The sequence below is a fragment of the Geotrypetes seraphini genome, chromosome 2 (genome assembly GCF_902459505.1).
Source record: "Geotrypetes seraphini chromosome 2, aGeoSer1.1, whole genome shotgun sequence".
NCBI classification, from domain to species: domain Eukaryota; kingdom Metazoa; phylum Chordata; class Amphibia; order Gymnophiona; family Dermophiidae; genus Geotrypetes; species Geotrypetes seraphini.
In genome coordinates, this window is record NC_047085.1 from 5775746 (window position 1) to 5797313 (window position 21568).

General features: G+C 48.2%; 2 protein-coding genes across 2 annotated transcripts in view; one reads left to right on the forward strand and one right to left on the reverse strand.

Annotated features, from left to right (window-relative positions):
• VPS28 (VPS28 subunit of ESCRT-I) overlaps nucleotides 1-2121 on the forward strand; it is a 48774-nt gene extending 46653 nt beyond the window's left edge. The window contains exon 10 of the mRNA XM_033934706.1: nucleotides 1081-2121. Within this exon, the coding sequence (XP_033790597.1) occupies nucleotides 1081-1198 (118 nt within the window). The 3' untranslated portion in view covers nucleotides 1199-2121. The remainder of the gene's footprint in view (nucleotides 1-1080) is intronic.
• A 4759-nt stretch (nucleotides 2122-6880) lies between these two features.
• SAE1 (SUMO1 activating enzyme subunit 1) overlaps nucleotides 6881-21568 on the reverse strand; it is a 41149-nt gene continuing 26461 nt past the window's right edge. Inside the window, exons 8-9 of the mRNA XM_033934705.1 lie at nucleotides 20470-20539; nucleotides 6881-7477 (exon numbers count right to left, since the gene is read on the reverse strand). Coding sequence (XP_033790596.1) covers nucleotides 7382-7477; nucleotides 20470-20539 — 166 coding nt within the window. The 3' untranslated portion in view covers nucleotides 6881-7381. The remainder of the gene's footprint in view (nucleotides 7478-20469; nucleotides 20540-21568) is intronic.

Consider the following 21568-nt stretch of genomic DNA (forward strand, 5'->3'; position numbering starts at 1 on the left):
CGAATTGTGTCCCACTCCCCCGGAGAAGGGCACAATTGCTCCATACGAGACCTAGCTAGAAACAAAGTGCCGGTTAGATGAAAAAATACAGTAAAAAACATTAAACTGACAGGGAAGCAACCCTGCAGACCAGCACTACCTCAGGATTTTTTTTTTACAGAACAGACACCACAGGCTCTCGAAGCAATATGCCTTGCTTGATTTAGGGGGCAAGGCTTACTGCTGAGGCTCCTCTAAAAAAATGTGGGGAGGTGGAGGAAGTGGGGGGGAGGGACCCCGCTCGAGACCCGCCGGGTTTGACACCCCCAAGGTCGGACGGACCCCCAAACAGGGCCCGCCCAAAAACAGGGACTAGAAACCCCCTAAACAAATTCCAACAGCCCTACCAAGGGAGATGGGTACAGATCACTCAACACCTGCTGGAGACTGAAAGAAGACTGATGTAAATAGAGAAGGGAGTATATTATATACTGTCCCACAGTTTTGTTTTCAGTCTCCACCTGCTGGTCATGATTGGATATATACCCATTCGTAAAGATTAACCTCTACTGGTCTGGAGAGTGCTAAAGAATGCATATTACCCACGTGTAATATGTATGATAACATATAAACAAAGTGAGATTGAAAAAGAATTGTTTGCCTCCACACCCCCAAGCATGTCTGTTCCTAAAATGTTATCACTTGTCCCTGAAAAACTCATGAAGTGCTCTACCAAACGCACGATAAACAAATGTAGAAACAAGTATTTGCTAACCAGTTTTCAGTATCACAGTCCAACAGTGCTTTGCATGATGATAAAACCTTCAAGAGGGTGGAGCTGATGTATAGCAGAAGCCCAGCAGTTTCTGTCTGACCTTCTCACCTCTAGGGCTAATGTAGAGCAGCCGTTCAGCAGTGTATCTACCTGGCTGTTGCTTACATTGTAGGGCATAGGTTTATCGGTGGGACTCTCTCATATCTTGGGCTAGTAGTGGATAGTAGTCTCTCTCTTGCTAGCATATAGTAAAATTCAACAGCATGTCTGTCACCTTCTTGCTCCCTGATTTGTGACTACAGGTTTGTCTCCCTCTTACTCTGCAGGTTACAGAAACTCAGCAGCATGTCTGCCTCAGATGAACTGGATGATTCACAGGTCCGGCAGATGCTTTTTGATCTGGAGTCTGCATACAATGCCTTCAACCGTTTTCTTCACTCCTGAATACTGACCAACCTGGCCTATGCTTCCCTCCATGAACTTGTTGACACTCAAAAATACCACCTTAATAATCCCAGCCATATAGTGTACCTTCCTGCCTTCCATTTCAATTCACCATTACTGTAGCCTGCAGTGATGAAAACCTAGAATTGCAGATACGGTAATGATGGCAATGGAAACTGTGGACAGGATGCTGGGAATTGGCCCCCAGGGGTCCAGAAGCAAGATGCATCACTTGACCAATCCATGAATGCTGACGTGTGGTAGAATCCTGCTGAGTATTTGGATTTACAGTGGAAACCAAAAAAAGCCCACGCTACATTTTCTTTCTTTTATTAGTGTGATATCTGTAAAATTCGTCTGGATTTTAATTTGAGGATAGTAGACCAGTAGTTTAAAGGGAAAGTACCCCTATTAAAAGCAGTTCTGGCCTCTGGGGGGAGACGTGCATGGCTATTTCCCCACTCTTATTCATATATTCATAGCTATGGCTCTGGATGGTTCCAGCACACCCATTCTCTCCTTGGAAATAGCAGAGGGAGCCATGTTCATTGCTTAAGAAAATTTGTCTTGATTAGTTATGGCAGCCTTCAGCTGGAAACCAGTTGCCCAATGTGTAAGGAGAGTGCAAAGTATGTTGCAGGGCAGGTGTGAGTCACTGGAGGTGAATAAGATCACTGGGAATGGGAGGAGGATGGGTGTGTTTGTGATAGAGAAGCCATGACAGCAGTCCTACCACAATTCACTGGTCCCCCAAGTCTCTGATTTCACAGATTCTTAGTAGTAGCTATCTGCCAACATGTGAATGAGTAATCGACAGGATTTAGCACCAACTGGGAGAAAAGAAATGCAGTTCCTGTAACATTTACTGTTTTATTTAATTGTAACTTGTACTTCTACATCAGTAATAAAAAAAAGAAAAAACACTTATGTTGTTATGGCAGCACTTTTGAAACAAAAAGAACAGAAGAAACAGTCCTCCAAAGATCAAACACAGCTATAGACAACGGTAGGATTGATGGGAAAAGCAAAGCACCAATGGTCTTCCTTCAACCAGTTTTATTTTTACAATAGATTTGACACAAGCTGGGTTTTGGCTGTAGAGACTGCTTCAGGAATTCAAACAAAATAGATACATGGCAGGTAAACTATTAACCTACATCTCCAAATGACCTCTGTGATCACAAGACGAAAGCAGATTATCTACTCCTTCTACTAGAAAATACCCAGATTATGGAACGAAATCCCACCTACTCTTAGATCACTGGCAGGAAAGTGGTAAAAACCCACCCTTTTACCTAATTATAGTAATTGTCTCTCCACATTGTTAGGGTGCCTTATCAAATCATCTTTTTGCTGTAATTAGATCTCAAAGCATATATTCAATTTTTCATGCTGTATACAATTATCTTTTTCGTTTCCAATACACAGGGACAATGTAGCAATTAAGAGTCAGAAAATAGCTGAAATGCAATTGAGAAAACTGACTCGAGTCAATTAAACCTCCAGGAGAAGGACTCATAAACACTGTAACGCTGCTCAGAGACTTTTAACTCTAAAGGGAGGGAGGTAACCCTCTCTTGGAACAAGAGTTATTCTTTCAAATCATAGCATAGTATTTAGTAAAAACGAGTCCAACTCTTGAGGGTGTGCAAAGCTTGAAAAATATATTCAATGCTTGGGTGAAGTAATTCACAAGATTTTTTTAAAAGTCCAAAATAATGATGATTGCATTCAGGAAATGCTAAAGATTGTACTTATCTTTTATGCACATCATGCAACTTTCCAGGGTCCCGACGTGGCCCCGTTTCGGCGACTGCTTCAGGAGACCCCGCCAACCGAAAGTAAGAGTATCTGTATTGTCTAGTTGGGTAATTATGGGTGTTGACCTGGGCTCTTTTGGGAGGATGAGCTAAACAACCAAATGAATAAAACCCATGAAATCAATAAAAGAAAGAAAACTATAACATGAATACCGTATTTTTCACTCCATAAGACACACCCTAGATTTAGAGGAGGAAAACAAGAAAAAAAAAAACATTCTGAACCAAATTGTGTATTAATATATATACCAGGCTCTGTACACTCTCCTGTAACCTTCCCCCAAGTACCTTTTTTAATCCCCTTCCCCTGGTCCCTTTTTTATGGTACAATTATTAATGAACAGAGCAACAAACAGGTATATAAAGTACAGGAAATGTTCAAAATTTTTTGTATTCAACAATACCCAGCATCTTATCCCCCACTCCCCACCCAAGGACAGTAAAATAACATTCCGGAAAGAGCAAAACAAGACATTCTTTAGCACTCTCCAGACCAGTAGAGGTTAATCTTTACAAATGGGTATATATCCAATCATGACCAGCAGGTGGAGACTGAAAACAAAACTGAGATAGTACATAAGAGATACCTTCCCCTATTCCTATCAGTCTTCTTTCAGTCTCCAGCAGGTGTGAGTGAGCTGTACCCATCTCCCTTGGTAGGGATGTTGGAATTTGTTTATGGGTTTCTAGTCCCTAATTTTGGCTGGATTGAGCTTGAGTGGGCCCTGTTTGGGGGTCCGTCCGACCTCGGGGTGTCAAACCTGGCGGGTCTCGAGCGGGGTCCCTCCCCCCACTTCCTCCACCTCCCCACTTTTTAGAGGAGCCTCATTAGTCAGCCTTGCCCCCTAGCTCAAGCAAGCCCTATTGTTTTGAGAGCCTTTGTAGTCTGTTCTGTTAAAAAAAAAAAAAATCCTGAAGTACTGCTGGTCTGAAGGGTTGTTTCCCTTTAAGAAAACTGTAGTTTACTGTCTTTTTCATCCAACCGGCACTTTGTTTCTAGCTAAGTCACAAATGGAGCAATGAGCACTTCACAGGGAAAAAAGTGCTCATTGTGCTTCAGACGCGAAGCACTCGCAGCCGGCCTGTGCAAGCAGTGTGCAGGCCGGTGCAGTGGAGGAGCTCCGTCGGCAGCAGCTGCAGGCGCCCAGAGCTCCCCACCGCTAGTGCCTCGCGAGGTCGGCTAGGAGCAGTGGAGAAGCCCGGTCTTCCCCCACCGCCCACAGAGGGATTCCCCATACCGCTGACAGTCAGAGTACAAAGGATTCCCTCTCAGCTGATGCCGACTTGCCTGTTTTAGGGGCTGGAACTGTTCAGGTTTCCCAGCCGCTACAAGCCATGGAGGGAACATTTTTGGCGGGAACTTTGCCATTTTCTCAGTCTGGCCCCTCCATTTTGTCTGCAACCTCAGGTGACCTTCCCCCTGTATTGGAAAAGCAGGGGCAGGTTTCTGCTGGGTCCCCTGCTGTGGCAGGGAGTCCTGTATGCGCCCAGGGGGTTTCCTCCGCACCCCCTGTGGCTTTGCCTCCCTCGTCTCCTTTGGCGTCCCCTCCTCCTCTCTCGGCCAAGCGCCAAGGTGACTTGGGATGAGGATTTGTGGTCTGAGGAGCGTGTCAACCTGGATGAGGACCTGGACCCTTTGAGGAGTTCCAGGATCCTCTCGAAGGGACGTCCACTGGCGGCGGGCTGTCAGGTTTCCCGCCTTCTGGCGAGGAGGCGTCCTGGTGCACATTTTTCAGAGGGATGAGCTACCAGACCTGATCCAACAGGTTTCCTCGGTGCTGCGTTTTGAAGATGCGCCACCGGAGACTCCGCGTGTGGGGGACCCTCTGCTTCGGGGGATCCGTACTGTTTCCTGCTCTTTTCCTATGTAGCAGGATATTTGGGATATTGTTCTGGTGCAGTGGAAAACACCAGAGGTGCCATTTCGGTTGGCGCGCGCCATGGCTCGGTTGTATCCCAACCCGGAGGGGGATCGGGCTACGTTGCAGGCGCGTGGTTGACGCGGTGGTCTTGGCAATTTCTAAGTGGCATACCATGCCTGTTGAGGGCAGTTCTGCCTTACGGGACCCTGAGGAGCATAAGTTGGAGGCCATTCTTAAGCAGAATTTTCAGACAGCCATTTGTGGGGGGCTGGTGGCTCACACCGTGTTTTGGTGGCCTGAGCGTGTCCTGGATGAGTCTGATGACTGGTCCTTGATGGATCAGGAATGGGCAGAGATTGAGATGGCTGCCTCGTTCCTCTTGGATGCTCTTTATGACTAGGTGCGGATCTCGGCTAAGTCTATGTTTTAAAAAGGGATGGGGGATAAAAAAGGTACTGGGGGTATTAAAAAAGGAGCGAAAAATATAGTATATAAAATTTCATTTGTTAAGCTTTTTAGATTTTATGAATTTACATTTGAGGTTACATGAGGGTCTTATATTCTGTGCATGTTTGTTGTATAGTCGCAGTTAATGCATTAGGATATTAGTGTAGCATGTTGTGTTTTCACAGTCCCTTTATAGTTTGTTTTGTTTAATTTTATAACCCTTTCCCAAGGCAGCTCACAATTTAAACATACACAATAGAAAAATACATATAAAAACACAACCAAATAAGCAACCAGCGCTTACACAATTACAAATGCCTATATTTCACATCGTCCTCCTAAGTTATCCTGTGTCTGGATGGCCCCATCTTTTTTCGACACTTTACACCAGCCTGTTACAACTTTGCTTTGTAGACACAGATTGTTTTCTGCCACCCCTTGGCATTATTCTTATGAGCAGGAATATTGTGAATCGCCTTGACCCTCTTGTGGGTTTTTGCTTTTTGTTCTTATATATTGATAGTTGATTTCTTTTTCATGGTTTATATATTTTTTCTGCTCTTCAGCTCTTGTTAATCTCATATTGATCTTTTTATTTTTGCCCTGAAGACTATTTCCATTGATTTGCAAGACATGTTATATGAGGCCTAAGGTTTTGGGCTCTTTTGATCAAGCAGCGGTAGAGCCTTTTACTGCAGGAATTGAATGAGCTTCAGAGCATTTACTTTTCTGGCCCACAGTCAAAGGCTCTTCTGCTGCTTGATCAAAGGAGCCTTAGGTAACCATTTTAACTTTCCTTTTTTAGTTCCTTTTTTAGTTTTTTACATTTCTATATTCGTTATTTATGACTGAGGCTCTGGTACTTATGGTTTCCCCTCAATATTAAGCACATAATAGCCTTACTGTGTCAGACCAACAGTCCATCTAGCCAATTGCCTGCCTTTGCGAAGGCCAATCCAAGTCACAAGTACCTGGCAAAATCCCAAATAGTAGCAGCTTGCGTTTGGGATGAGCAACACAAAATCTGTTTTACTCTTTTGGGATCTTGCTTGTGACCTGGATTGGCCACTGTTGGAAACAGGATACGAGGGCTTGATGGACCTCTGATCTGTCCACTCTTGTTACTAGTATTTGAGTTTTCAGCAAGTACTTGTTTCCAGGGTGGCCAAGCCAGGTCACAGGATACTGACATGGTTATCCTTATATTCCTTTTACTATCAGAATTTTCAAATATAGATGCTTAAACTTCTACCCCAGTTAACATTATAAAAATCCATGGCTGTGGATAACGAACTTATTCCCTTATAATGCTTTTGTGTCATTATAGCAGTCGAATTCTGCTTAGTACTCAAAGATCAAGCTGTAGGAATTGTCTTTTAGTTTTACTCCTTCACTGGTGAAATGTCTACAACCAGCCACCCCAATAACAGGCCAGAGGTCAACATGCATCACTTTAAATTTTTAATCCAAATTCAGCTTTTTTTTTTATACTTCTTTAAAAAAAAAAAAAAAAAAAGGAGCAGGAATAAGACTGATGGAGGCAAGAAGAAAGATGATGGTATAGGCAGGTTCATAATTTCAGGGTAAATCGAATAGAGCTGCTGCATTAACAGGCATTGTAATAAAAGCATACAATGGAGCCAATGTCACATAACCCACTCTAGGACGTTTGATTACATCTAACCATATATAATGTCAGACATACACAGACACGGGCAGGATTTACCACATCATTTGGCCATCTGTGTTCCTTGCCAGGAGATCCAGTGAATAAAGCTAAATCTGATTCTCATAGAACAAGCTTCTTAGCAAAGCCTGCAGCTGCTTCATTTAAAACCATTAGGGTATTTCTAGAACATAGCCTCAGTTTTCCATTTCATTGCTACTCTACAGTGGCCTTCACAAGATAGAAAACAGTAAAAAAAAAAACCCCAACAAATTTTAAACTAGTCACAATTTTAAGTTGCTTCTTGATGAGACCAGCCACTCCTTCATATACTGAAAGGCAAAATTATTCAGCCTGTGCTGCCGACTCAACGGGAAATGCTTCTCTCTCATTTAGACAGTCCCATGCAGTCCACAATCCCGCTGCCTTTAATCCCATCAAAGAAGAAGAAGTTGTTGTGAGGTGGGTCTCTCTGTGATAAGGCCTGCGGAGAAAAAGGAGAGTAAAGTGGAGTGTGAGGAGATGTAGGAGAGAAGAATGACATTTCCAGGTCAACTTATCAGTTTCCTTTCCTTGGATCTTACCACACCAGTCAAGATGAGCATGTTATGGGCACAGAACAAAATCTAAGCTGATTATTCTCCTGCAAGTCTGAGGCTGCTAGAAATTCAGTTCATAATCCAAACCCAGAATAGCACCAACCAGGACTTCCAGAGCAACAAAGAAAGGAGAAATTAGGTTCTTACCTGCTAATTTACTTTCTTTTAGCTTCTCCAGACCAGTAGAGGTTAATCTTTACGAATGGGTATATATCCAATCATGACCAGCAGGTGGAGACTGAAAACAAAACTTTGGGACAGTATATACTATCCTCTCTTCTCTATTTCCCTCAGTCTGCCGAATAGCCAAGCAGAACTAAGAACTGGAAAACAGAAAGAAAACAATACTCCGAACAGGAGTAACAACTAACATACCCAAATGCTGTTGGAAAATGCAGAGGAGAAATACCCGAAGGAAAATGTCCCCACAGCTCGCCAGCTAAGCCAGCCGAGCCACAGCCGCTGTTCTTTAATTCTCCCCGGCCCTAGAAAAATACTAGAACCCGCAGCAAAAAACAAAAACTGCCCGCGAAACAGCCCCAAGCACAACAACAATAGACAGGGTGGGGACCTCTACTGGTCTGGAGAAGCTAAAAGAAAGTAAATTAGCAGGTAAGAACCTAATTTCTCCTTCTTTAGCACTCTCCAGACCAGTAGAGGTTAATCTTTACGAATGGGACGTACCAAAGCAGTCCCTCTCACGGGCGGGACCCCCGAAGGGCCGATACCAGAACACGCTCACCGAACACCGCGTCCCGACGCGCCTGAACATCTACCCGATAATGTCTAACAAATGAATGCAAGGAGGACCAAACCGCAGCCTTACAAATATCCACCGGAGGCACGAGCGACGACTCAGCCCAAGAAGCCGCCTGACCCCGAGTGGAATGAGCCTTGAGAAACTCCGGAACCGGCTTCTGACTCAGAAGATAAGCGGAAGCAATCGTCTCCTTGATCCAGCGCGCAATAGTAGCCTTAGAAGCACCAGCCCCCCGACGAGGACCCGCCAGAAGGACAAAAAGACGATCGGAGCTCCGAAAGTCCCGGGTCCGCTGCACATAAGCGCGGAGGACCCGACCGACATCCAACTTGCGCAGCTGCCGTTGCTCAGAAGAGCCCTCCCGACTACCCAAGACCGGGAGGACCACCGATTGATTGACATGAAAAGGAGAAACTACTTTCGGCAGAAAAGAAGGAACAGGCCGCAAAACAACCCGCTCCCTCGAAAATTCCAAGAAGGGAGCCATACATGAGAAAGCCTGTAGCTCAGAAACCCACCTAGCGGAAGTAATGGCCACCAAAAAGACCGACTTCAGCATAAGGTCCTTCAAAGAACAGCCATCCAACGGCTCGAAAGGCGGGCGCACCAAAACCGAGAGAACCAGATTGAGATCCCAAGAGGGAACCGAGGGCCGAATGGGAGGCCTGAGCAACTTGGCCGCCCGAAGAAAGCGAATTACATCAGGAATGGTCGACAAACGCTGACCTGTCACCAGCCCCCGAAAAGCCGACAGTGCCGCCAGTTGAACCCGGAGAGAAGACCAAGCCAGGCCTCTATCCAGGCCATCCTGCAAGAACTCTAGAATGGTAGGCAGGGAAGCACGAAAAGAGACCACTCCCCGCGCCCGGCACCATTCCTCAAAAAGACGCCAAACCCGCACATAAGCCCGAGAGGTAGAAAGCCTCCGGGACCCCAAAAGTGTAGAGATCACCTTATCTGAATATCCCTTCTTACTAAGGCGGCCCCTTTCAAGAGCCAAGCCGTAAGACAAAAGGGAGACGGGTCGAACATGGGAATGGGACCCTGCGTCAGAAGATCGCACACGAGAGGCAGAGGAAGAGGATCCGCCACCAGATGCCTCACCAGATCCGCATACCACGGACGACGAGGCCAATCCGGAGCCACCAAAACCACCAGCCCCGGATGGCGAACAATGCGAAGCAGTACTCTGCCCACTAATGGCCAAGTAGGGAACACATACAACAGCCCCTCCGTTGGCCACGGTTGGACCAGAGCATCCAGACCCTCGGCCAGACCGTCCCTGCGACGACTGAAGAAGCGGGGCACTTTGGCGTTGCCACTTGTGGCCATCAGATCCATCAGAGGCTGCCCCCAAGCCTGCACTATCAACCGAAACGCCTCGGCACCGAGACACCACTCTCCTGGATCCAAGAAGTGACGACTGAGGAAGTCCGCCTGAATATTTTCTACCCCGGCAATGTGAGAGGCCGAGAGGTCCAGAAGATGTGACTCCGCCCAAACCATGAGCCGAGCCGCTTCCTGCGCCACCTGAGTGCTCTTGGTGCCCCCCTGACGATTGACATAAGCCACCGCCGTGGCATTGTCCGACAGGACTCTGACCGACTTGCCCAACAAAAGGGAGTGGAAAGCCAACAGCGCCAGCCGGACCGCTCTGGTCTCCAACACGTTGATCGACCAGGAGGCCTCCTCCGCGGACCAGGTACCCTGAGCTGAGTGACCCAAACACTGAGCCCCCCAACCCAGGAGACTCGCATCCGTAAGGAGCACCGTCCACTGCGGAAGATCCAGACCCACCCCCTGAACTAGGTGAGGGGTCTGGAGCCACCAACGCAGACTGCAGCGCGCCAAGCCTCGCAGGGGAACCGGAACCTCCATCCCGTGCCTCTGGGGAGACCACCTCCGGAGCAGAGCATACTGGAGAGGACGCATGTGGGCCCGCGCCCACCTCACCACGTCCAGGGACGCCGCCATCGACCCCAAAACCTGGAGGAAATCTCGCGCCCAAGGACACCGGGACGCCAAAAGCAGGCGAATCTGAGATTGCAATTTGCTCACCCGGGCCTCTGGGAGGAAGACCTTCCCCAAGGAGGTGTCGAACAGAACCCCAAGGTACTCCAGACGCTGAGCCGGGACCAACCGACTCTTGGAAAGGTTGACCACCCAGCCCAGCGACCGGAGAAACTCCACCACCCGAGCCGTAACCCGGGAGCTTTCCTGCAACGACTTTGCCTGAATTAACCAGTCGTCCAGGTAGGGATGTACCAGGATGCCCTCCGACCGCAAGGCTGCCGCGACGACCACCATCACCTTGGTGAACGTCCGGGGAGCCGTGGCCAGCCCAAAGGGAAGCGCACAGAACTGATAGTGCCGACCCAAGATCGCAAAGCGAAGGAAGCGCTGATGAGAGGCCCGAATGGGAACATGCAAGTAGGCCTCCGTCAGATCGAGAGAAGTGAGAAACTCCCCCGGCTGAACCGCCAGAATGACCAAATCTTGAGAGCCCTGTTGACCCCTTTCAAATCAAGGATGGGCCGAAAAGTCCCCTCCTTCTTGGACACCACAAAGTAAATGGAGTACCTGCCCATGCCCCACTCCGGACGGGGCACTGGAACAACTGCCCTGAGATCTAGCAAGCGCTGAAGGGTCTGGCGAAAGGCCTGCGTCTTCCCAGGAGTCTGACATGGAGAAGCGAGGAAAAAGTCCGGCAGAGAGCGGGCGAACTCCAGGGCATAACCGTCCCGCACCACCTCCAGGACCCACTGATCGGACGTGATCTCGGCCCATTGTGGGAAAAAGTCGCGCAGCCGGGCCCCCACCGGAACCAAAGGGGGCGCCGGCAAGGCGTCATTGTGCAGGACGGGAAGCGGGGGAACCTGCGGAGGGATTCCCTGCCCCCCGACGGGCCCCCCGAAAGGGCTGCATGCGCTGGAAGAACCGACCCCGGGAAAACCCTGGAGACTGGAAAGAAGCCGCCCCACGCCCAGGGCGATACTTGCAAAATTCCCGCAAATGCTCCCGGGCCGCACCACCCCGAGACGCAGGGCGGGCACGAACCTCCGGCAGACGGGGCACTTTCGAGTCCGACAGAGTCTGAATCAACTAATCCAATTCCTCTCCAAATAAAAACGACCCCCGAAAGGGAAATTTAGTAAGCTTAGCTTTGGACGCAGCATCCGCCGCCCAAGCGCGCAGCCACAAAACACGCCTTGCGGCCACGCCAAAAGCCATAGACTTAGCCGAGATCCGCACTAAGTCATATAGAGCATCTGAGAGGAATGAGGCAGCCATCTCAATCTTCGCTACCTTCCCTTTAACAGGAATTCCAAAAAGAGAATGACACGGGAACAAATTTTTCTTTTCCAGTCCCTGTCCTCATCCGCACAAGACTCAAAACACTTTAAAATCATACGAGTTCCGAGGCTTGTGCGGTTAAGGACAATGACAAAACTCACAGGGATGGGATGGAGATATTGAGTTCCTGCAGGGACGGGGCAAAATCTGTTCCTGTGTCATTCTCTAATTCCAAACACCTAAGAGAAGTACAAAATAAAGAGCAATGCCTTCTTCCTCTCACTGGAAGGACTGAGCACAGAGCCACAATCTTCCTGGGTGTGTTCTAGCTAAGAGAGAGTAGAGGGACAGATTCTTCAAACTTTCAAATAATAAAAGAACAAGAGGGCATTCAGAAAAGTTGAAAGGGGACAGATTCAAAACGAATGCTAGGAAGTTCTTCTTTACCCAACGTGTGGTGGACACCTGGAATGCGCTTCCAGAGAGCGTAATAGGGCAGAGTATGGTACTGGGGTTCAAGAAAGGATTGGACAATTTCCTGCTGGAAAAGGGGATAGAGGATTACTGCACAGGTCCTGGACCTGTTGGGCCGCCGCATGAGCGGACCGCTGGGCACGATGGACCTCAGGTCTGACCCAGCAGAGGCATTGCTTATGTTCTTAGCCTGGTAAATCAAGGAAAAGAAATTAAGAGTCACAAAGTTTAAAAATTCACCTTCCTCATTGCCATTATCAAAGCAGTCTAGCTGGGAGGAAGAAGCCAAGGTGACTATAGGAACATCTACACCTCTTCCCTGGCATAAGTATCGACTTTGTACTTGCTTAGAGAAAGGGTATGGAGAAGACCACAGCGTTGCTCCCAGGGGAAACTGAATATACTCCCACCTCAGAGAAGGCCTCTACCCAAAATGAATGAGTGCACAAGCCCTCGGTCTAAACTGCAGCAATACTAGCTGTGGAAGCGGATTTCTTGGGGTTTTATTGCCAATAAACAGCACAAAGTCCATTAGACTTCTGAAAGGGCTTAGTGACATTTAGGTACACTATCCACAAGTGACTCGATGGCTTTGTTGTTTCCCAATACATTATTTCCTCCAAAAGGCTAAAGAGAAATGGTCTGCTTCAGATGAACAAGAGAAACTACTGAAATCCAGAAGAAGGTGTGGAGTATCCTTGAAGAATACCATTGAAACAAGATATTTGGGGAAAACCAATAGAGAGGCTTTAATAATGGTGAAAGCCAGAAGTGTTTAAGAGGAAAGCAGAATGAAGGACACAAATTATCCCTACCAACTTCTAAGCAGCCTGTAAATGCAAGGAAAAAGCACAATCTGAAGTGTTTGCATAATAAATGCTAGAAACCTAAAAAAAAAGTAAGAAACAGTTAGAGTATATAGCACTGAATAAAGTAGATATAATGGGCATCTTAGAGAACTGATGGAAGGAGGACAATCAAATGGGACAGTGTTACCAGGGTACAAATTGTATTGCAATGATAGAGTAGATCAAATTTGAGGGGAGGGGGTTATGCTATATGCTAAAGAGGGGATTAAGTCAAACATAGAAATTCCATGTGTGAATGGAAGGAATATACCCACCGTATCACCTATAAAACTTTAATGCTGGTCTACAAAATCAAACTTTTGCGTCTCCCATCTTTTTTTGATAAACTCATCATTCCTTCTTGCCCTTCCCGGACTCTTAGATCGGCTGATCAGAATCTACTGACCCTTCCATCAAAGAATTCTATTACACTAGGAAAACTAATTTCTCCGTTGTAGCTCCTACTTTATGGAACGCCATGCCACTTCAACTCCGCCTTGAAAATTCACTCGACAAATTCAGGATTAAACTAAAAACATTTTTGTTCAAAGACGCATACCAAAGCATTTAAATATTTCTTCTCCAACAGCTAGCAAACTAAACATGAACCGCTTTTAAGAAGTGATCCCCTTGTCTGATGTTATGTCCTCCCCCTCTCTTCTTCTTCTTTTAATTTGTTTTTTAATTATGTAATTAACAACTTTCCCTTCCCCCTTTACCCTCAAGCTCACGTTCATACTTGTAATTTGTCTATTTAATGTTTACCCTTCCCTCCCCTCATAATAATTTAATTTTAACCTTTTATTTTTAACATTGTAAACCGGCCAGGTGTCCGTCGATGGTCGGTATATTCAAATTAATAAACTTAACTAGGGATGTACTATCACCCCTTGGGACAGAATGAGCAAACAGATGAAGAAATGTTTACAGAGATTAGGAAAGCTGGCAAACTGGGCATTACTTTAATAATGGGTGATTTCCCCACAATGGAAGACAGTAGAGACACTGAACTATTTTTGATTTCAATTACCCCAATATTGATTGGATAAACGTTACATCAGGGAGCGCTAGGGAGGTAAAATGTTTAGACGTCATAAATGCTGCTTCTTGGAGCAACTGGTCCAGAAACCGACAAGAAGAGGAGCTATTTTAGATTTAGTCCTTAATGGAATTAAGGGAATAGTATGAGAAGTAACTGTTAGGTCTGCTGGGAAAGCAATGTTACTTACCGTAACAGTTGTTATCCAGGGACAGCAGGCAGCTATTCTCACTAGTGGGTGACATCATCCAACGGAGCCCCGATGCGGACATCTCACAAGCATACTTGCTTGTAGAAACTTTTAGAAGTTTCGAGTTGCCCACACCGCGCATGCGCGAGTGCCTTCCCGCCCGATGCACCGGGCGTGCCTCCTCAGTTCAGATAGCTAGCAGAGAAGCCAACCCAGGGGAGGTGGGTGGGATGTGAGAATAGCTGCCTGCTGTCCCTGGATAACAACTGTTACGGTAAGTAACATTGCTTTATCCCAGGACAAGCAGGCAGGTATTCTCACTAGTGGGTGACCTCCAAGCTAACCACAATGGGATGGAGGGAGAGTTGGCAACTTAGGAGAATAAATTCTGTAACACTGTTTGGCCAAACAGTCCATCCCGTCTGGAGAAAGTATCCAGACAATAGTGAGAGGTGAAGGTATGAACCGAGGACCAAGTGGCAGCTTTACAAATCTCCTCAATCGGTGTCGATCTGAGGAAAGCTACAGAGGCTGCCATTGCTCTGACCTTATGGGCTGTGACTTTACTGTCAAGGGGCAATCCAGCCTGGGCATAGCAGAAAGAGATACAAGCCGCCATGCAGTTGGAGATGGTGCGCTTTGAGATAGGGCGTCCCAACTTGTTCGGATCAAAGGAGATGAAAAGTTGAGGAGCTTGGTGCGTTCCAGGTAGAAAGCCAAAGCACGTTTACAGTCCAGAGTGTGAAGAGCTGATTCTCCAGGATGAGAATGAGGCTTTGGAAAAAACACAGGAAGAACAATGGATTGATTCAGATGAAATTCCGAGAACACCTTGGGGAGGAATTTGGGATGAGTGCGAAGGACCACCTTATCATGATGAAACACTGTAAAGGGCGGATCTGCAACCAATGCTTGAAGCTCAGTCACTCGACGGGCAGAAGTGAGGCCAATGAGAAGCACCACTTTCCAAGTGAGAAATTTCAGAGAAGCCTTGTTAAGAGGTTCAAATGGAGGCTTCATAAATTGAGAAAGGACAACATTGAGGTCCCAAACCACTGGAGGCGGTTTGAGGGGAGGATTGACATGGAAAAGTCCTTTCATGAATCTGGAAACCACAGGATGTGCAGAAAGAGGTTTCCCCTGAAGAGGCTGGTGAAACGGAGCAATCGCACTAAGATGAACTCTGATCGATGTAGACTTGAGGCCAGAGTGAGACAGGTGCAAAAGGTAGTCCAAAACAGAGGACAAGGAGGCATGTTGAGGCTCCTTGCGCTGAGAAAAACACCAAGTAGAGAATCTAGTCCATTTCTGGGAATAGCATTGTCTAGTAGCAGGCTTCCTTGAAGCTTCCAAAACATCCCGCACAGCTGGTGAAAACTGAAGGGAAGTTACTCTGACAGGAACCAAGCTGTCAGGTGCAGCGACTGCAGGTTGGGATGAAGCAGAGATCCCTGATGCTGCATAAGCAGAGACGGAAACACTGGTAGTAGGAAGGGCTCCCTGCTGCTGAGTTGCAGAAGAAGGGAGTACCAAGGCTGCCTGGGCCACCGAGGAGCAATCAGAATCATGATGGCCCTGTCGGACTTGAGCTTGACCAGAGTCTTTTGAATGAGAGGAAACGGAGGAAATGCATACAGAAAGAGATTCCCCCAGTCCAGAAGAAAAGCATCTGCCTTGAGACGATGAGGAGTGTAGATCCTGGAGCAGAGGCAGTTTGAAGTTGTGGGGAGCTGCAAAGAGGTCTATCTGAGGCGTCCCCCATAGGGCGAAGATTTGATGAAGGGGCGTGGAATGGAGAGTCCACTTGTGAGGCTGGAGAAGACGACTCAAGTTGTCCGCCAAGGCATTGTCTGCCCCCTGAATGTAGACAGCTTTGAGGAAGGTGTTGTGGCGAATCGCCCAATCCCAAACTTTCAGAGCTTCCTGACAGAGGGAGGCCGATCCCGTGCCTCCCTGCTTGTAGACATAATACATGGCGACCTGATTGTCCGTACGAATGAGGACCACCATGTCGTGAAGTAGATGCTGAAAAGCAGTGAGAGCGTTGAAAATCGCCCTGAGCTCCAGGAGATTGATATGACACAGACGATCCGCACTCGTCCAAAAGCCCTGGGTGCGGAGCCTGTCCAGATGAGCCCCCCAAGCAAAGGTCGAGGAATCGGTCATGAGGACCTTCTGATGGGTAGGCACGTGAAACAGCAACCTCTGGAAAGATTGGAAGAGAGCATCCACCAGCGAAGTGACTGCAGCAGAGCAGGAGTGACCTGAATGTGACGAGTCAGAGGGTTGGAGATCTGCGACCATTGGGAAGCCAGGGTCCACTGAGGAATCCGTAGGTGAAGTCTGGCAAAAGGAGTCACGTGAACCGTAGAGGCCATGTGGCCCAGAAGCACCATCATGTGTCTCGCCGAGATGGACGGGCGAGAAGAGACCGAGTGACAAAGATGAAGAAGAGTCGCCAGGCGCTAAGGAGGGAGGAACGCTCTGAGTTGAATAGTATCCAGAACAGCTCCGAAGAAGGGGAGAGTCTGTGAAGGTTGAAGATGGGATTTGGGAAAGTTGATCTCGAATCCCAGACTCTGTAGAAACCAGATCGTCCTCTGAGTGACCCGGACGGCCCCCTGGGGACGTGGAATCCTTGATGAGCCAGTCGTTGAGGTAGGGAAACACCTGCAGACCATGGTTCCGGAGTGCTGCGGCCACCACAACCAGGCACTTGGTGAAGACCCTGGGAGATGACGCCAGGCCGAAAGGAAGCACTCTGTACTGAAGACGAAGATGTCCCACCCGAAATCTGAGGTATTGACGGGAGGCCGGATGGATGGGAATATGAGTGTAGGCCTCCTTGAGATCCAGGGAGCATAACCAGTCATTCTGCTCAAGGAGGGGATAGAGAGAAACCAGGATCAACATGCGAAACTTCTCCCTGAGCAGGAATTTGTTAAGCACCCTGAGATCCAAAATAGGACGCAGGTCGCCCGTCTTCTTCGGAACAAGGAAGTATCGGGAGTAAAAACCCCTGTTCATTTGGTCCACAGGGACCGGCTCGATTGCACGAAGCCGGAGCAAAGCCTGAGCTTCCTGAAGAAGAAGGGCGGTCTGGGTTAAGTTGGAAGGATACTCTCTTGGCGGATGTTCCAGAGGAACATGATGGAACTGAAGAGAGTATCCCTCCCTTACGATGAAAAGGACCCAGAGGTCGGTGGTTATAGTCGTCCATCGATGGTAAAAATGATGGAGACGACCTCCGATGGGAAAAAGCAGGGAGGGCAGAACGGTGGAAGTTATGCTCCCTACGAGACAGTCAAAAAGGCTGGGGAACCTTGGGGACAGCAGAAGGTTGAGGCTTCTGCTGATGCTGCCTCTTCACCGGTGGCCGAATGGCGGGAGCCTGCTTCAGCGGGTAGCGTCGCTGATAAATCATAGGAGGACGAGCAGGACGAGAGATGGCAGGCTTGGGCTTCTGGCGGAGGATAGACTGAAAAGATTTTTCATGCTTGGATAACTTCTCCGTAGCTGCCTCAATGGACTCGTCAAACAGGTCCACCACCGCACAGGGAACGTTCGCCAGTCTGTCCTGGAGGTTCTGGTCCATATCGATGGTGCGAAGCCATGCCAAGCACCTCATGGCCACCGAACAGGCTGCCGCCCTGGTCGAGAGTTCGAAAGCGTCGTAAGATGACTGCATCACTGCAGGCGTAGCTGGGACAACGATGCCAGTACCTCGGAGTACTTGAAGCGAGCCTGAGAGTCCAGATAGGGCAAAAACTTTTGCAGGATGGAGAGGAAAAACTCGAAGTAGGTAGCAAAATGAAAGCTGTAATTGAGGACTCGAGAAGCCATCATCGAGTTCTGGTAGATGTGCCTGCCAAAATGGTTCATGGTTTTACCCTCCCGGCCAGGAGGGGTGGAAGCATAGACCTGAGAGGGGTGAGACCGCTTCAGAGAGGATTCCACCAATAGAGACTGGTGTGAAAGCTGTGTCCCATCGAAGCCCTTATGGTGCACCGTGTGGTAGCGAGCATCCAACTTCCCCGGAATCGCCGGGATGGAGTAAGGGGTCTCAAGGCACCGCATGAAAGTCTGGTCCAGAAGCTTGTGCAGAGGCAGGCATAGAGACTCGGCAGGAGGTTGAGAAAGATGCATCGTCTCGAGGTACTCCTTCGAGAACTTGGAACCCGAATCCAGGGTGATATCCAGATCCACCGCCATCTGCCTCAGGAAGGACGAGAAGGACAACTGGTCCGCCAGAGCCGGGCCACGAGGCAGGCTCGAGGATGATGAGGCGGCCTGGTCCGCCGATGTCGAGGACCGGCACGGAGAGAACGAGCCCCCGCAGTCTTCAAGTTCTGGCATGGGAGGAGGAGGCGAGTATTCCGGAGAAAACTCCCGGAAAGGTTGCTTCCGACGAAGCAAGGCGTGCCTCGATGAATGCCCCGATGAATGCCTCGATCGACGACCAGAGCTGTGTCGAGAAGCAGGCCTCGAGCGACAAGGTGAGCGACGCCCAGACGAGGCAGCCACCGAGTAGATGGGACTGGAGGCCGTAGATCGAAACATCAACGGCTGAGATGAGGTCCCCCGAGGCGCTCCCCAAGGTTCGAGGCCGGCATCGCCGAGGAAGGGTCCGGACCAGGCAAGACATGGAATGAAGGTATCGGCTCCAAGGGTGGTATGGGCAAAGACTCTGCTCCCTGCGAGACATGCCCCGAAACCAAACCAGACACTCGCCGAGATTCTGTTCCCAGCAAAGAGAGTGTGCGCCGAGGAGGCACCGGAGGCGGCTCGACCTCGCGGGAGGCTTCCGCGTGCCCAGGCTGGATATTGGAGAGAAGCGTCGGCCCATGTTTGGTCAAGAGCTCGACAAACCTCTGCTCCATCAAGGCATGAAACGACACCGGCAAAGAGGGATCCACATCAGAAATGGGACCTCCTGCACGGACCTCCTGCACGGACGTCGGTCAGCCGGCCGCCAGGGGGCTTGGATTTGGAGGCCTTGGGCACCTTAAGCACCACTGGAGGGATAGGGGGCTGCGCTATCTGACCTGAAGAGACATCAGAAGGCACCGCAGCCTGCGTCGAGATGGAAGCCGGCACGAACGAGGCAGGCTTGAGCAGACTCGAGGCCGAAGTTGTAGACTCGGAAGTCGAAGGCGTGGTGCCCTGGGAAGAGGGCTGCACCGGGGACGCCTCCATGCCAAACAGCGACTCCCACAAAATACAGCGACGCTTAAACGCACGTGCTGTGAGCGTGGAGCAAGGCCAGCACGATTTCGGAAGATGTTAAGGACCGAGACACTGAAGACAGCGCCGATGTGGGTCCGTCAACGAAATCGCACGCTGGCACTTGACACACTTTTTAAAACCGGTAACAGGCCAGGACATAGGCCGAAAAAGCTCCGCCGCAAGGTCGAAGCTGCGGGGCCGCGGCCACGCGACCTGCCCGGTCGAACGTTCGAACAAATTTTTTTTTTTTTACAAAAACAACAAAACGCAACGTGAGCCAACAGGAATGAGCAAAAGAACCCAAACCTGCGGGCACAGAAGGCACAAAAAGGGAACTTCGCGCAGAGAGTTCAAAGGCAAACTTCTCAGCTCCGCGGAAGAGAAAGAACTGAGGAGACACGCCCGGTGCATCGGGCGGGAAGGCACTCGAGCATGCGCGGTGTGGGCAACTCGAAACTTCTAAAAGTTTCTACAAGCAAGCATGCTTGTGAGATGTCCGCATCGGGGCTCCATTGGATGACGTCACCCACTAGTGAGAATACCTGCCTGCTTGTCCTGGGATAACCAGTGATCATAACATGATCAAATCTAAGCTATCTAGAATGACGTCCTTAAAGACATCTCTGTAGCAGCATTTAATTTTTGATAAAATGAGGAAAATTGTCCATAGTACCTGAAGATTGGAGGGTGACCAATTTTATGCTGATTTTAAGAAGGATTCTGGGGTGATCCGGAAAATTAAAAACCAATAACCCTGATTTCAGTGCCAGGCAAAATAGTGGAAATTATTATATATTATAAAAAATAAAATTACGAAACATGATTTAACAGCCAAGGGAGGGCTTGCCACACCAATCTCTTGCATTTCTTTGAAGCTGTGAATAAATATGTGGATAAAGGAGTCGGTTAATGTAGTGTATCTAGACTTTCAAAAAGCTTTTGATAAAGTTCCTCATGAGAAGCTCCTGAGAAAATAAGAGTCATGGGATAAGAGGCAAAGTGATTTGATGGTCCATTACAAAGAACAGATGAGAAAAGAGTTTTACCTTGACAATTTCCTGGGCCAGGACACCCCCAACCACCGCACAAACAGGAGCCATTTCTGAAAAGCAGAAGCTATTAACAAAGAACAAGACGGAACAGTTATTTTGGAGAAAGGTCAGTGTTACTTCAAGCATGTCTTGTGGGCAATTATTAAGCTAGTCCCAGTTAGTCTTCAAAATGCTAGTGTTCCCCTTTCACTGTTTTAATGCATCTAGCTTATTTCTAAAGTTATCTTTTTTTTCTTTTTAATTTCCAACCGTACATAATCTCAAACTATCATAATACAGAACAGCATAGACACAATTAACCTCCCTAACTAACCCTGCCCCACTTTCACCCCATCTGAAAAAAGAAAAAGAGAGATCAAGACCTTCATAGAAAGCTTTGACTCTTATAGCTTCCCGAGACGATAGGTCCCTCCTTGTTTCCCCTCCCCTAATTATATCTACATGGCATAGTTCCAATTCAGAAAGTATTTAAAATCAAGCTCCAACCCTTTGGGACTGAATTGTAAGATTAGGTTTTTACCTTGATAATCTTCTTTCTGTTAGTCCCTGTAGGATTCCATACGCTAGGTGTTCAATCCCAATACGCAATTCGGGAGTTGCAGAAATCCACAAACTTTTCTGAACACATGCTCTCAGGCAAAGTCCCAAAGCCAAGCAACATACCTGAACAAATCCATGACAAGGGGATACGGGGAAGGATCTCCAGCAACATAAGTAATTCTTGAAATGGTCTGCTCTACAAAATATGAACAAGCTATAAACAGGCCCAAAGGCAACTCAGAAAAACATTGAGGAACAAGCAACAAGCATCCACAGGTAACAGCCTTCAGTCAAGCATACTCACAGAACTGGAAACTTCCCACAGGTTCCGTCAACTGGCTGGAAAGACATCAAGCCTGCAAGGAGAATAATCAAGGCAGAAAGAAGCAGGCTATTAGCCGCCCTGAAAATTTCATCAGGATGAATCGCACGAGACTCCGCCCACAACGCAGCCCCACTTCTAGTCGAGTGGGATTTAACTGAAATTGGCAGCTGCTTGCCACAGGCAATGTAAGTCACGGGAATGGCCATTTGAATCCATCAAGTGATCGAG